Source organism: Stenella coeruleoalba, assembly GCF_951394435.1.
Source record: "Stenella coeruleoalba genome assembly, chromosome: 2".
NCBI lineage: Eukaryota > Metazoa > Chordata > Mammalia > Artiodactyla > Delphinidae > Stenella > Stenella coeruleoalba.
The window spans coordinates 76,703,002-76,718,624 of record NC_137147.1 but is presented as its reverse complement, the minus strand read 5'-3'; the positions used below and the strand labels follow the sequence as shown (position 1 = coordinate 76,718,624).

The window sequence follows — 15,623 nt, the reverse complement described above, 5'->3', positions numbered from 1 at the left end:
GCTTCTCATTGCGGTGGCTTCTCTTGCTGCGGAGCATGGGCTCTGGAGTGCACGGGCTTCAGTAGTTGTGGCACGCGGGCTCAGTAGTTGTGGCTTACGGGCTGTAGAGCACAGGCTCAGTAGTTGTGGCACATGGGCTTAGTTGCTTCACGGCATGTGGGATCTTCCCGGACCAGGGATTGAACCCGTGTCCCTTGTCCCCTGCATTGTCAGGTGGATTCTTAACCACTATGCCACCAGGGAAGTCCTGAAGCTTAGAGATTTAAGGGTAGGGAGAAAAGAAATAAGGATGGTCAAAAGGAGAAAATGGTTTGAGACGGAGGGTAATGAGCTTGTGTGATTCAGGTAATGATTTGCAAACCCCAAATGGAGATGCCCCTAATTGGGGCAATAGGATAGAGATCAATCAGGCAACAGATTGGGACCGAGTAGACTTGCGGGTCACCTGCAGTTGAAATGGTAGGAGTGGACTGTCACAGGGGAGAGCATGAAAGAGAGAAGGATGGCAAGTATGGAAAAAGAAAAAATTAGAATCTTGTTGAGCACCTAGAGGAGACAGAGTGGCTCAGTCACAGCAGAATGACATGGAAGAGGTTGGGCTGGAGGCTGGAGTATCTTGGGTTCAGATATGGCTCCATCACTAGCTCTGTGAATTTAGGCAAGTTACTAAAACTTTCCTAGCCTTGGGGGTTTTTTGTATATAAAACAGAGATAATAATTGCATGTAACTCACAGAGTTGTTGTGAGGCTTAAATGAAGTAATCCATGGAGAACTCAGATCAGCACACTGCCAGAAATGTAGTAAGCCTACAGTTGTGTTAGTTGGCATTGTTTTTGTGATCCTTACAAGAGTATTAGGGCATTTGAAATGGGAAGACTCTCATAAACAGATTCCTTGGGATCTCAAAGCTCTTTGTCTTTACATCTTTATTTCAAAGTCTTTATATCCGAGAGGTGATTACAAAGGACTTCCCGGCCACTTTTGTGGCCTCTTCTCAGCAGCGAAAGATGAAGGTGTTACGGGTGATCATGATAGATAACGGGAGTGGTTATGGTGGGTGATGGGTGATGGTGGGGGTCGGTTGGTGGTAGGTGGTGATGGTGGGTGAGTCATAGTGAGGGTAGTAATAGTGGGTAGTGATTGGTGATGGCAGTGATGATGGGATATGATGGTTGAGTGGTAGCCATCGTGGGTTTTGTGAGGTGATCGAGGTGAGTGGTGGTTAGTGATGGTACGTGTGGTGATAATGTTTCGTGGGTAGTGGTGAGTGATGGTAGGGGTGGTCATAGTGGGTGATGGTAGTGGTATATGATGGCTGGGTGGCAGGCGGTCATAGTGGGTTGTAGGGGTGACTGTGGTAGGTGGTAGTGCGTGGTGAGGATGGTGGCGGTGGTAATAACAGCTAACACTTAGCATTTTCATGTGCCAGGCATGGTTCAAAGCAATTTTATATGTATTAACTTCTTCATTTGATGCAACAATCCAATGAGTTAGATACAGTTATCTCTATCATTTTATGGATAAACACCCCTCTGCTGAGAGAGATTAAGCACCTTTCCCAGAATCACACAGCTAGTAAGACTTTTCCTAAGATTTGAACCAGAGCAGTTTGGCTCCAGAGGCCAAACTGTACTCAAACCATTATGTAGTATTGCCTTGATAACACTTCCTCCCTAATGAACAAGGAGAAATAGCATTTCCTCCTTTGAGCTGATCAGTAATTGTGGAATTATTTAATTTCTGTTTGGTGCTAATGTTTAAAAAAAATTTTTTTTTTGAAGGCAAATCAAAAGCTCTTGCTAAGAGGGAGGGGATATGGGGATATATGTATACATATAGTTGATTCACTTTGTTGTACAGCAGAAACTAACACAACATTGTAAAGCAATTTTACTCCAATAAAGATGTTTAAAAAAAGTAAAAAAATTTTAAAAAGCTCTTGCTATATCAAAATAATAGAATTAGAAAATTCTTTCTAACATTATTTTACTAGTTTCTATTACAGTTGGTGTTAAATCTTCTTCTTAAAGCATATCATTTTCTCCACTTTATTTTTATTAGCTTGCTGGGAAGCCTTGGGTTGTGTTTAACGCTAGGAGTCCTGAAGCTGACAAGTTTCTGTTAACCCAGGAGTTGCACACTTTATAGCCAGTGTACACACAGATGTGTCTGGGTGTCTGATTAATCCCTTCCTAATGTAGCACCAAGTAGGAAAAGATTCCTTACAAATCCTCAAAAAGAAAGCAAAAGTAATTCTGTGCCTCGTTAGCGTCCTCGGAGTATTTTAGTGATATCTTCCTCAGGCTACAAGCTTATCTGTGAGGAACACAGCGTGTCCTAGCTTTGCTGAATCTTGTTTCCCTAGGCAGCTTGGTCATCAGTGGTCATAAGCTGGGCATCCATCATGTGACGTGTGAAGAGTACATGAGGGGTTATGAGAAGTGACAGGAGACATGCTCTAGAAGTTCTGCCCTGAAGTCACTTACGAATCAAAGCAGCAAACAGAGCAAACCCAAGTAAAATTATCGGCAACGTACATACATACTAAAAACTCGACTACACCTACCTACGTAGTGAGACGTGTGACTGTTGGCAGGCCAGAAGTGATGGTGCTTATTGGAATCTGGTGAAGTGAATATAGGAATGCCTGGGGAAGAAGGCAAATGTTGAATAACATCTTGAAGAAAGAAATGGACATAGTTTAACAGAGTAGTTGGGGGAGAGCATACTGGGGGGCGTTGAGCTGGGAGCCATGAAACTTTTAGGATGTGTCATTTATGTCTCAATAACAATGGAAGAAAAGTCTTTTAGGATCAAGGGTACAAAGTAGCATGTTAGCTTTGAAGGGCAGAGTAGGAATGAATGCTTAAAAGAATCAGCTGGTTCGTATATTCATGTTTTTAGAGTTAGAAAAAGATGTAATAACCATTCTTCAGTGTGATTGGTACTGATGACCGGGGATGGTTAGGATTAAAATGTCTAAGATGTCCTCAAATTTATAATCCTAGGAAACGGACAGCCTTGCTTCCTGCAAACAAAGGCTGATAATTGGTCTGATAATGCAGTGATGGAGAGTCACCCTCAGCGTTCCGTCTGATCATTTCAAACCTCTACATGATGTTAACAAGAGGCTCGAGCATACAGGGTTAGATAGTTCAGACATGAACCCTGTTCTTATTAAATATACGGTCTAGCGAGAAAAGTAGAAACAGGTACAAACAATTCATTCATTATACTTGTGTGTGGTGCTTTAAGGAAGAGGATAGGGTATTTGAGAGGACTCTGGGGCTTCCAAGCTTAAGCTGGTCCTGAAGGATGAAGTGGAGTTACCTAGATCAAGGTTTTATGTCAAAGGAATGAGAAAGGCAAAGCTCCAGGCAAAGGAACTTAAAACAGGGATTGTGTTTAGAATAGAGAGAGTAAGAAAAGCGATGGGCGGAAGGTAAAATCATTTCATCCTTCCTAATCATCCCTGTGGCGAGAATGACCGCTTCTGGTTAAAATGGGGAGAATCATCCCATTTCCGTCCAACTTCTTAGGAACATTGAAAAGAAGGTCCTAATGCGAAGGCAGTGTTGAGAGCCTTTGAAGAAAGGCTCTGTGAACATACACACTGCTATTAAGCTTATTATTCATTTGGAACTCCAGCAAAAACATTGCTGTAAGCCCCTGGGCAAAGCTAGCTTACCTCAGATCTCTCTCTCCCTTGAAAAATGCCCTCAAGGTCAGTATTCAGCTTCCCCACTGTGGATTTGGTTGGCAGTCCAACTTCCTGAACTACAGGTAATTAGGAAGAGAATGTTCTCTCTCTTCTAATCAGGCCATCCTCTCTACCTTGTGAAGCCTTGAGAAATTCTTTTCCTTGGTCCCCTCTCCAGTTAGCATCAATGGTTGCACTTCAGTTCCTTCCTATTGCAGGGCGCCCTCTGCATCCCCCACGGATTGACCACAATTCAGTGATCAAGCGACGGCTTCCTGGGTCCATTGTAGCTCCAACCCAATTAGCTTAGATTTGAAGACCTGAAATTCAGATAAAATAAGGCTAATTTGGCAAATGAATTTCAATAGCAAACTCAATAGAACTCATAGCCTAATTTTTCAAATTCTTTTGGACATTGTGGTCCACGTTCCGTCAAATTCCATGATGCTGATGGCTTCGGAAGGAGCTAAGTTAATTTCAGTGTGCTGGTAAAGACAAGGGCTGACCCACAAGTCTTTCCATTCTGAGAACTGAAAGAATCAGAGCACAGTGTTTAAATAAGCTTGACTAACAGGGTTGGGTTTTTTCTCCATTTTTTGACACTTACAATTTCAAAGTTTTAGCTTCATTATTCTTGTCATAGAAAATGACAACTGAGAGTGTGCTACCTGGTAAGTTTTGTGGGCGAACAACATTTGAAAGTAGCCAGCTGTGAGTTATGTCTGTAACTAAGAATATTTGCTTTCAAGTATGCTGATGATCATGGTGCTTTTCTTTAAGTTTCCCTCTGTGATTAAACTCTATCATGTATCAATGCCAGGTTCACCTCATAGGAAAATATGTCCTTAAGACTTAGCATCACCTCTTTATCTGAGCTCTTCTGTAAACTGTACGGTATCACTCAACCTTGTCCTTGGGTTCCTTTCCTGCCCTGATTCATTCCACCATACCATTATTGTGATTATTTTCCCTTTATAGCACCTCCTGAGAATTTTCTTCACATGGATTCTGGTTTAATTAAAAACAAATTCTCTTTTGATGTTATATTAGATGAAACCCGAAGAAAAGCTTCTTTATAAAAATTTCAGTCTCTTCTTGAAGGATTGAGCTATAAAATAGTGAATGCATGCTGATGGGCTGTATAAATTCAGTTTAATGAAATATTCTGAATCTAGTTACACAGTTCTAAAACTTACAGAGGTATATACTTACAATCCTGAATTTTCCCTGTGCTGTAGAAGGTCAGGTGATAAAAGAGGACGTCAGCAGGCCAAGCTCTTGACCAGGACTACAGGTAGACCCTCCAGGGCTGTGAGACACAGCAGTGTGTTCACTTGTGAGTTTGTGTGGGCACAAGTTAGCTTCAAATATCTGAACAGCAAGCTCAGCCCTTCTGATGCTGTGGACATGGTGGAAGAAATCTCTGCATATAGGTTAAACTAATAGACTCACTCTAAAACTAGAAGAGGCACAAACATCTCAACAGGGCAAATGAGACCCAGTGAGACTGTGCAGTGTACATACTCACACAGGGATTTGCTAAAAATCTGGAAGAGAAGCCAGATTTTATGGGTTCCCATTCGAATGCTCTACTCTAAGTTGATTCATAAAATTTTTCATCAAACAGAACTTAAACTCCTGTGATACTTTTAAAATATATCTATAAATTCTTCCATGCTCCTTTTTCCAAAAGATGGAACCTGCTTCTTCTCCCTTTTTTATTTTTTTTATTTTTTTTTCCGGTACGCGGGCCTCTCACTGTTGTGGCCTCTCCCGTTGTGGAGCACAGGCTCCGGAAGCGCAGGCTCAGCGACCCCGGCTCACGGGCCCAGCCGCTCTGCGGCATGTGGGATCTTCCCGGACCGGGGCACGAACCCGTGTCCCCTGCATCGGCAGGCGAACTCTCAACCACTGCGCCACCAGGGAAGCCCTTCTTCTCCCTTTGAGTGTGAGCTGGACTCAGTGAATCACTTCTCATGAATAGGATATGGCAGAAGTGACAGTATGTGACAAAGTTGTAAAAGGTATTGCAGCTTCTGCCTTACCCTCTCTCTTGGATCCTTTGCTCTGTGGGAAGCCAGCTGGCATGTCATGAGAACACTCAAGGAGCCCTGTGGAGAGGTCACATGGTGAGGAACGGAGGCCTCCTGCCAACAGCCATGTGAGTGAGCGTGGAAGCTGATACTCCACGTCCAGTCACGCCTTCAGGAGACTGCAGCACTGGCTGACATTTTTACTGCAACCTCATAGGAGATCCCAAGCCAGGACCACCTCACTTAGTCACTCCCGAATTCCTGACTACAGAAACTGTGAAATAATAGTTACTGCCTTAACCTGCTAAGATTGGAGGAAAATTTTAATGCAAGAATAAATAATTAATATTACAACAGCATATCAAGATGCTATCTATTATAGAGCTCAATCCTCTAATAATATCTGATGATCTTATTTAAAAGTTTTTCTTTAGGCTTCATCCAATATACAACATCAAAAAGTCTTGTCTTTGAGACTTCTTATTAGCCCAGGGATAAGTTCTTAGAAACAAATTAAGTTGTCATCTGAGACACTGAGACAGAAAGTGTGTTTCATGAAATTGTTTGAACAAGCTGTAAAACTACTTTTGATTAAAATATTGTCTCTGAGAAGCATTGGCTATCCCTCTCTACATGTCATAGTTCACTGCTTAATTATTTCTTTGGGAAATGATACCCTGTCTATAGTTGTCTATGGTTCTTCCAAAGAAAAATACCAGCAAAATACAATTGTCCAACCTTTAGCTCCCCACAGAGCTAGTCTAAGAGTAACCAAGATAACTTTACCAAGTAGATTCTCACCTGGATAAATGATTTCAGAAATGCCCTGAGGTTCATCCCCACAGACCTGGTTGTTCTAGGGTATGTATTCAACTCTGAGAGAAGACAGCTCAGGAGCTAGCATGTCACTTCTCGGGGTGTTAATTGAGGCACACCCGATTGAGTTACCATCTTACCTCCTCTCAAAGGAAGGAAGGAAATACCTATTAAGCACCCCTCAGGGAGTTAATAAAGAGGTAAAGTCACTTGTGAATTAATCAGTAATCCATGGCAGACTCAGTAGTGTATTTCTTGCCCTCTGAGGACCTAAATATAGCGAAATAATGTGAATAGCACAAAATCCTGAACTGAGAAGTAAGACTATTCTATATCAGTTAATCGTAATACTTCAAATAAATAGAGTCTGATGTAATTTATCAAAGCTCCCCTCTCTCTGCATCAGTATTACCTCCTAATCTTAAGAGTATGTGACAAGATCAATCAAATACTGTCCTCCCAGCCTCGTCAATTAGAAATCAAATCTGGGGGAATTCCCTTGTGGTCCAGTGGTTAGGACTCTGCACTGTCACTGCTGAGGACATGGGTTCAATCCCTGGTCTGGGAACCAAGCCACCTGGCGTGGCCAAAAAGAAATCAATTCCGGGGTTGTTCTCTCCAATGCGATGGTAATAATGCTTCTTTCCCTTAGGTGAAAGTGTGGAAGAAAACGCCAGCGTCGTGGTCAAGCTGCTCATTAGACGCCCCGAGTGCTTCGGCCCGGCCCTGCGGGGTGAAGGAGGAAATGGTCTGTTGGCAGCCATGCAAGGCGCCATTAAGATCTCTGAGAACCCAGCCCTCGACCTCCCCTCGCAGGGGTACAAGAGAGAAGTGTAAGTGAATGAATTGCCTTCTCACCCCAGTATGGTTGTCGAGCTCTGAAATATTCTCAGTACACGCACGGTAAAGCAAACGTCCATAACCTCCCCCTGGCAGAGAAAGCACAGGTGCTCTGCAGTTGTGGCTCACACATTTTAGGTCACTGTGTCAAGCTTGCTGTTATCTTGACTCCCAGTAAGCCTAGTGATCAGTATCATCTTCATCCCTTTGCATTTCTCCTACTCCACTCAGGCCAGTTGGCAAATGGAGGAGTCAGCAAGCTCTTTCAGCCCTCGCTGCGCCTCCCTATGGCATCCCCATGGGAGGAAGCTGTATCCAGGCTAAGAGGCCTGGACCAACAGGGTTCCAGTCACTGTCTAACCCCAGCCCGTTCCCTTCAATATTTTGAACCTTGGTGTCCCATCTCATACCTCACTTTTAAGAAGAGGGAGTACCCTGCACTCCCTCTTCCGAAAGTGTTCGATTTGATTCCTTAGGTAAAAAGAAAGCTGCAGAATGTGAAAAACCACAGCAGTAAAAATCTTGGTATTTAGGGCTTCCCTGGTGGCGCAGTGGTTGAGAGTCCGCCTGCCGATGCAGGGGACACGGGTTCGTGCTCCGGTCCGGGAAGATTCCGCATGCCGCGGAGTGGCATGTTAATGTAATATTGAAGATCCCACATGCCGCGGAGCGGCTGGGCCCGTGAGCCATGGCCACTGAGCCTGCGCGTCCGGAGCCTGTGCTCTGCAACGGGAGAGGCCGCAACAGTGAGAGGCCCACGTACCGCAAAAAAAAAATCTTGGTATTTAATGGTTAAAGACATAGTTAGTACGTTATCAGATTGCCTTGTGACCTTCCTTTCATTATGTCTTGTGAACATTTCCCTTTTATTGCAGCCTCTAGATTAGACCCCAGAATCTAGAGATGGGATATAACTCAGCAGAGGTAACTTTGCAGCCAGTGGCTCCTTTTTTGGGGGGGGGGGTGGCGGAGGTGGTTATTAGTTCTGGTAGGTGATCTGGTAGAGTTAGATAGAATCCCGAACATAAACTGTCCTAAATTTCTCATGTAAAATGAGAAAAACTGAGGCCCAGAGTCAAATAGCTTGTTAGCAACAGGGCCAGGACCTGGACTTGACCCTTCTGACTTCTTGTCCAATGTGCTTCCCATGTCTATTAAGGAAGGAAAAGGGAAGGAATGGTTGGTAGGAGCTTTGGGGGTCCCAGTGCAGCTCCATGAGTATGTGTGGTCTGCATGATGCATTCATGTCAGTAAAGTTCATGGGACCCTAGGAATGTCATGAACAAATATTTGGGTCCCTTGAGCCTGGTGAGTTAAACCATCTCATTGACAGCTAGAGGGAGAGAAGGAGCCCAACGGAAAGGATGCGTGATGCCCAGGGTGAGCAGAGAAAGTGTTTCCATATCGTGTCTAAAACAGGGCCCCACCTGCCAGGCTGCCTACACCTTGTGTTGGTTCTCTCTCAGCAGCACGGAGGACCATGAAGATGAAGAAGAGGTTGTGCACATGGGCAATGCAATTATGTCATTTTATTCGGCTCTTATAGATCTGCTGGGCCGCTGTGCTCCTGAAATGCACGTAAGTGATGAGTTCCCAGAGAGCGGATTTGAGGGGCTTGAACCAGGAACACTGTAGATTTCATGAATGTCATTTCTTCTTCCGACTCTGACATTTGTGAACATGCCTTTCTCTCTGTTCCTTTTAGCCAATATCAGAAGTAGTTTCCATCTCTCGTACCTGATTCTACAGTTTTCCAGGGAATGACTCCTGGGAAGATCTCTGCGTTGTGTGATTTCTCTGTGACACTAATAGGGCATATCTGATACATGTTCTGTTTCAAAAGCCTCCCAAAACTATGTTTTCCTATGCCTCGACTTGGTCAAAATGTGACCAACTTGATTTCTTGATTGTGTCTATCAGGACACTCCACATGGAAAATCCTTTCTTGACAACCATGGTGTCAGGCATCAGGAAGGTAGTCACAGTTCATGTTTGCTTATTTCCCAGAGGTAAGCTTTACAGACATACTAAAAAAATTGTTTCTAGGGCTTTCCTGGTGGTGCAGTGGTTGGGAGTCTGCCTGCCAATGCAGGGGACACGGGTTCGTGTCCCGGTCTGGGAGGATCCCACATGCCGCAGAGCGGCTGGGCCCGTGAGCCATGGCCGCTGAGCCTGCGCGTCCGGAGCCTGTGCTCCACAACGAGAGAGGCCACGACAGTGAGAGGCCCGCAAACCGCAAAAAAGTTATGTTTTCACCTTCCTTTTTCCCTCTCTGCCTGGGGGTGGAGAAGGAGATTGGCCTTATTTCTCATAAAGACTCACATCATAAGTGAGAGAGGAAATAATTACTTCTTGTAGGAAAACAGAAAAGATAGCTTTTTATATTTAAAAAAATACTTGGTTAACTCTTTAAAAGAACTGTTGGATTTGCTCATTCAGGGCTCCGGCGCCTGCCTCTCTCCGCAGTGCTCACTGCCTTTGGATTATGTCAGAGCGTCTCCTGAAAGTACTTGCAGTGCAGATTGGGATGACATAAACAGTGGTTTCTGGTATGGATGAGGTTATATATTTGGTCACTGCCAAGAGAACAGTGGATATGTTGTATTTGTTTAATGCTAATGAAAGACAGAATCAATTAAAGTAGTGGCTTTCAAACTTCCTTTCTGACCAAAAAAAAAAAAAAATTTGTTTTGATCATAGTAAGACGTACAATTTACATTGCAACCTAGTATACATATATTCCAGAAACAAAGTTTATCCTTACTATGGATAATGCACTCTAATATTTTCTATTCTATACTAATTTATTTCATGCTTTTTAATGCTGGTGACAGTCCACTAAATGAGGTTACAGCCCACTAATTGGTCATGACTACAGTTTGAAAGACATTGCATTAAAGCATTCACTCTTACCTTTCTTCCAGTTTGTCATGGTCTTATCTAATAAATGATGTAGCCTGTTTGCAAATCCATCTACAAGTGTTTAGGGAAACTATTCCAGTATGGAAGAATCTAGGATAAAAGTACTGTGGAGAGGAGAAAGTCTAAATCTTCGAAGTGAGGCTATTCTAGTTCCCACTGTGGAACCTGTACCTTACCCACATAGGCCCATCTTTCCATTCCTGTGCCCTTATACAAATAAAGGAAGCTTGAAAGGGGGCTAGGGAAATACTGGGGTGTCCTACAGTCTTGGGGCAGGGTGTCATTTCCCCAGATCACCTGTAATCACTTCAAAAAGCAGGTTACACCGTTTGCCTAGTCTCGGGAAGACAGGCCGCATGGGATAGCTAAGTCATCAGAGCCCCACTGGGAAGGCGTTTCCTCCTTGCTTACTGCCCCTCAGATTCAATACCTTACACACACACACACACACACACACACACACACACACACACAGACATTTCTCCCCTGGCCCCTCCTCTGTTAGTGAGGGGGAGGGCTGATGCCGTCATCACTGACAGCCTCCCCTCTGCCCGCAGGAATGAGAGGTGGCAGCTAGGGTCACACACAGGTGTTCTCCTGTCTCCAGTCCTTCAAGCATTATGTCTCAGCATGTCATCCACCTCCCTCCTGGGTAGAGTCTATCCTGAGCTCATGACAGTTCCATTGCTGGCTAAGAGCCTGTGCCCAGAAGCGCACCTGCTGCCCCCAGATCCAAGAGAGTGTGCACCTGCACATCCCACCTGTGGCCATAAGGATCAGGTTATCCGTCCCCGGATAATTCCCTTGAGATGTTCACGTTCTCTCTGACATCCTCTACACCCCTTTTATTGCCCTAGTCCCAGCATTAATCAAATTTTTAGGAAATAGAAATTCCTAAGTCGTTTCTACATTTAGCAGAATTCCAGGGTCTGGAATCGTGGCCACATTGTCACCACTCCTGTCATAGCCACCGAGAGCTCCTGGTGTTGCAGTCACACTGAGGACAGGCTGCACCTTCACTGCTGAGACTTGATGCCAAAATGGCATGACCATTGCTGTCGCAGCAAAGGAACACACTAACCCTCCTTGGCCAGAGTCATTCCCTCAGTAGCAGCTCTTCTAGAAAATCAGGAGAAAGCTCCTCTTTTCCCTGTGGTCACACATGTCTAGAACAATTAGGAAAACATAGACGTGTACCCACCCCATCCCCCCGACAAGGAGAACCATTTTACTGCCCCAGGCTTCTGAAGCAGGAGTGTGGGAACCTCATTTATCTTACTCTCCAAACCTGCCTTGCAGCTTATCCAGACAGGAAAGGGGGAAGCCATCCGGATCAGGTCCATCCTGCGCTCCCTGGTCCCCACCGAGGACTTGGTTGGAATCATCAGCATCCCCTTGAAACTGCCCTCCCTGAACAAAGGTAAGGGAAGCTGCTGGAGGCTGAGTTCTGCCAGTCTCCCCAGGGCCACCTGCTCACAGCAGGACTCCATCCGCAGTGCAGGGCTCCTCCCAGCCTCCTACTGCAGGGCAGGCTGCACAGGCGAAGTATCTTGCTCTTTTTCTGGTGTTGAGGGGTCCTCTCCTCCCAGCTCCAGCCGGCTGCTGTCTCCCCTGCTCCCCTGCGTTGAGACTCTCGTACCCCATTTCCTATCAGTACGGCTAGTCCAGACCTCAGTCTTCTGAACTCCAGCCCTCTGGAAGGAGGCTGATGGACTGGAACCAATGAGATCTCTCACCAAACCTTCCTTCTCCTTTGCCTCTGTGCCCCCAGCTTGTCCAGCCAGCCAGAGCAACAAAAGGATAGGGTCTGACCCAGGCTCCCCTGCACCACAGTACTGTGTCCCTCACAGCCATGGATCATAAAGAGTTTTCCCCCTGTGCTACATGTGACATTGGGCATCAGTCCTTATTAACTTTGCAAAACTTATACTCTCCCAAAAGCACACAGGTTCTCCATGTCACTCCACCTGCTACCCAGGCAGTTTCCTCTTAGCAGACGGAAGAATTGGAAAGATAGTATGATTTTGTTATAGAGTTTCCCAAAACTAGTGTTCCAAGGAACATTTTTATAAAAGATACTAATTGGTGTACATGTCAGCAAGGGGTTTGCAGTCAATCACTTTGGGGAACCTATGGAATATATCACATTTTTTCCATCCTTATTGAGATATAACTGACACATAATGTTATATAAGTTTAGGGTGTACAATGTTATGATTTGATATTACAAAATGTTTACCAAAATAAGGTTAGTTCATGCATACTTCACCTCACATAATTACCATTTGTTGATGTTGTTGTTACGGTGAGAACATTTAAGTTCTACTCTCATAGTAACTTTCACATAGTAACTCTCATAGTAACTTTCACAATACAGTATTGTTAACTATGGTCACCATGCTGTACATTAGATCCCCAAAACTTATTCATCTTATAACTGAAAGTTTGTACCCTTTGGCCAACATCTTCCATTTCTCTCACTTCCCCCAACACCTGGTAACCATCAATCTACTCTCTGTCTCTATGAGTTCAATTACTTTAGATTTGACACATAAGTGAGATTATACAATACTTGTCTTTCTCTGTCTTACTTCACTTAGCATTATACCTTCAAGATCCATCCATGTTGTTGCAAATGGCAGGATTTCCTTCTTTTTGTGGCTAAATAATATTCCTCTGTGTGTGTCTGTATATATGTGTATACATACCACATTTTCTTTATCTATCTATTAGACTATTTTATTTCTATATCTTGGCTATTGTGAGTAATGTTGCAGTGAACATAAGGATGCAGATATCTCTTTGAGATAGTGATTCCATTTCCTTTGGCTATATATCCAGAAGTGGGATTGCTGGATCATCTGGTTGTTGGATTTATAATTTTTTTGAGGAACCTCAACTCTGTTTTCCATATTAGCTGCACCAATTTATATTCCCACCAACAATGCACAAAGATTCCCTTTTCTCCATATCCTCACCAGCATTTGTTATCCCTTGGTTTTTTGTTTTTGTTTTTTATAATAACCATTCAACAGGTGTGAGGTGATATCTCATTGTGGTTTTGATTTGCATTTCCCTGATGATTAGTGATGTTGAGCATCTTTTCACGTACTTGTTAGTCATTTGCATGTCTCGGAAACATGTCTATGTGGGTCCTTTGCCCATTTTAAATCAGATTATTTGTTTTTGGTTTTGCTGTTGAGTTTTTATAGTTCCTTATATATTTTGTATATTAACTCCTTGTTAGATATATGGTTTGCAAATATTTTCTCATATTCTGTAGGTTGTCTTCTCATTTTGTTGATTGTTTCTTTTGCTATACGGAAGTTTTTTTAATTTAATGTAGTCCCACTTGTCAATATTTGGTTTTGGTGTCATATCCAGAAAAATCATTGTCAAGGAGCTTACCCACTATGTTTTCTTCTATGTTTCCGGAATTTTTCAGTTTCTTCTGCGTTGTCCAATTTGTTGGCATATAAGTGTTCATAGTAGTCTCTTCTGATCCTTTCTGTTTGTGTGTTATCAGTTGTAATGTCTCTTCTTTCATTTATAATCTTATTTATTTGAGTCTTCTCTCTTTTTCTTGGTAAGTCTAGTTAAAGGCTTGTCAATTTTGTTTATCTTTTCAAAAAGTCAACTATTAGTTTTGTTGATAATTTTTATTGTTTTCCATTCTCAATTCATTTATTTCTGCTCTGCTCTGTCTTATTTCCTTCCTTACAGTATTAGAGTATTCTGGATCTGACTATATACTTAGCTTTAACAGTGTGTGATATATTTTCATGTTATTAATTAGTATCCTTTCATTTCAGTTTGAAGAACTCCTTTCAGCATTTCTTATAAGTAAGACCTAGTGGTGATGAATTCCCCCCACTTTTATTTGTTTGGGAAAGCATTTATCTCACCTTCATTCCTGAAATACAATTTGCTGGGTACAGTATTCTTGGTTGGCAGTTTTCTTATTTCAGCATTCCGAATATATCATTCCATTCTTTCCTGGTCTGCAAGGTTTTGGCTGAGAAATCCACTGATAGTCTAATGGGGGTTCCCTTGCATTGAAAGAAATTTTTTTCTCTTGTTAATTTTAAAATTTTCTCTTTGTCTCTGGCTTTAGACAGTTTTATTACATTGTGTCTTAGAGAAGATGGTTTGGGATTGAAATTTGGGGGTGACATAGCAGCTTTATGAACTTGGATGTCCAAGTATCTCCCCAGGTTTGGGAAGTTCTCAGCCATTATTTCTTTAAATAAGCTTTCTGCCTCTTTCTTCCTCTCTTCTCCTGGGACTCCAGTGATATGTGAATTGTTTCTCTTAATGGTGTCCCTTAAGCCCTGTAAGACCTTCATTCCTATACATTCTTTTTTCTTTCTGTTCTGCTTACTGGGTAATTTCAAATTATCTGTCTCTGAGTTTACAGATTCTTCTGCTTGGTCCAGTGTGCTATTGAAGCTCTCTATTGAATTTTTCCATTCAGTCATTGTATTCTTCAGCCCCAGTATCTCTTTTCTGTTCTTTTTTATGTTTTTAATGTTCTGTTCTATCTCTTTGTTGAACTTACCATTTTATTCTTGTATTGTTTTCTCTATATTAAATTGTTTATCTGGATTCTCTTGTAGCACTCTAAGCATCTTTAGAATAATTATTTTGAATTCTTTGACAGGCAATTCATGTATCTCCATTTCCTTGAGTTCAGTTACTAGAAGGTTACCGTGTTCTTTTTGTGCTGTCATGTTGCCCTTATTCTTCATGATTCCCGTAGCCTCGCATAGGTATCTGTGCCTTTGAAGAAGCAGTCACCTCTTCCAGACTTTATGGACTGACTTTGGCAAAGAAAGAGCTTCACCTTCAGGTGGGGTTCATTAAATTGTACTGTGACCCAAGGTCTAATGGTACAGGGCACCAAGTACAGGGGTGTGCGGCAGCTTCAGGTCCAGAGGGGGCATGATGTCTTACTGACTCAGGCCACTGGGGTCAACAACACTGACAACTGCATGGACCTTGGCAAGTGCTGCCTGGGGTCCGCAGTGGCTTCAAGGGCTGTTGGGGTCCTAAGCAGTGCTTCTAGGTTCTAGTAACTAGGGACCAGGGTAGGCAGTAGTGGTGGCCAGAGCCAGTGGTACACATACACTTGGCTGCAGGGACCAGCTGCAGGTGACTGTGTAGTGGCAGAGGCCAACTGCAGACACACACGTAGTGGCAATGGCAGGGACCAACAGCAAAGACCAGAGCCAACCGTGGGTACACTAGCACCTGCAGAGACCCTGGCTATCAGCGTGCACTCCCGTGCCTGCAGGGTCTCACCTGGGTGCGT

At 43.3% G+C, this 15,623-nt stretch overlaps 1 protein-coding gene across 1 annotated transcript in view; it reads left to right on the top strand.

Annotated features, from left to right (window-relative positions):
• RYR3 (ryanodine receptor 3) overlaps positions 1 to 15,623 on the top strand; it is a 550,597-nt gene that overhangs the window by 420,407 nt on the left and 114,567 nt on the right. Inside the window, 3 exon segments of the mRNA XM_079909615.1 lie at positions 7,203 to 7,383; positions 8,860 to 8,968; positions 11,612 to 11,732. Of these exon segments, the coding sequence (XP_079765741.1) occupies positions 7,203 to 7,383; positions 8,860 to 8,968; positions 11,612 to 11,732 (411 nt within the window).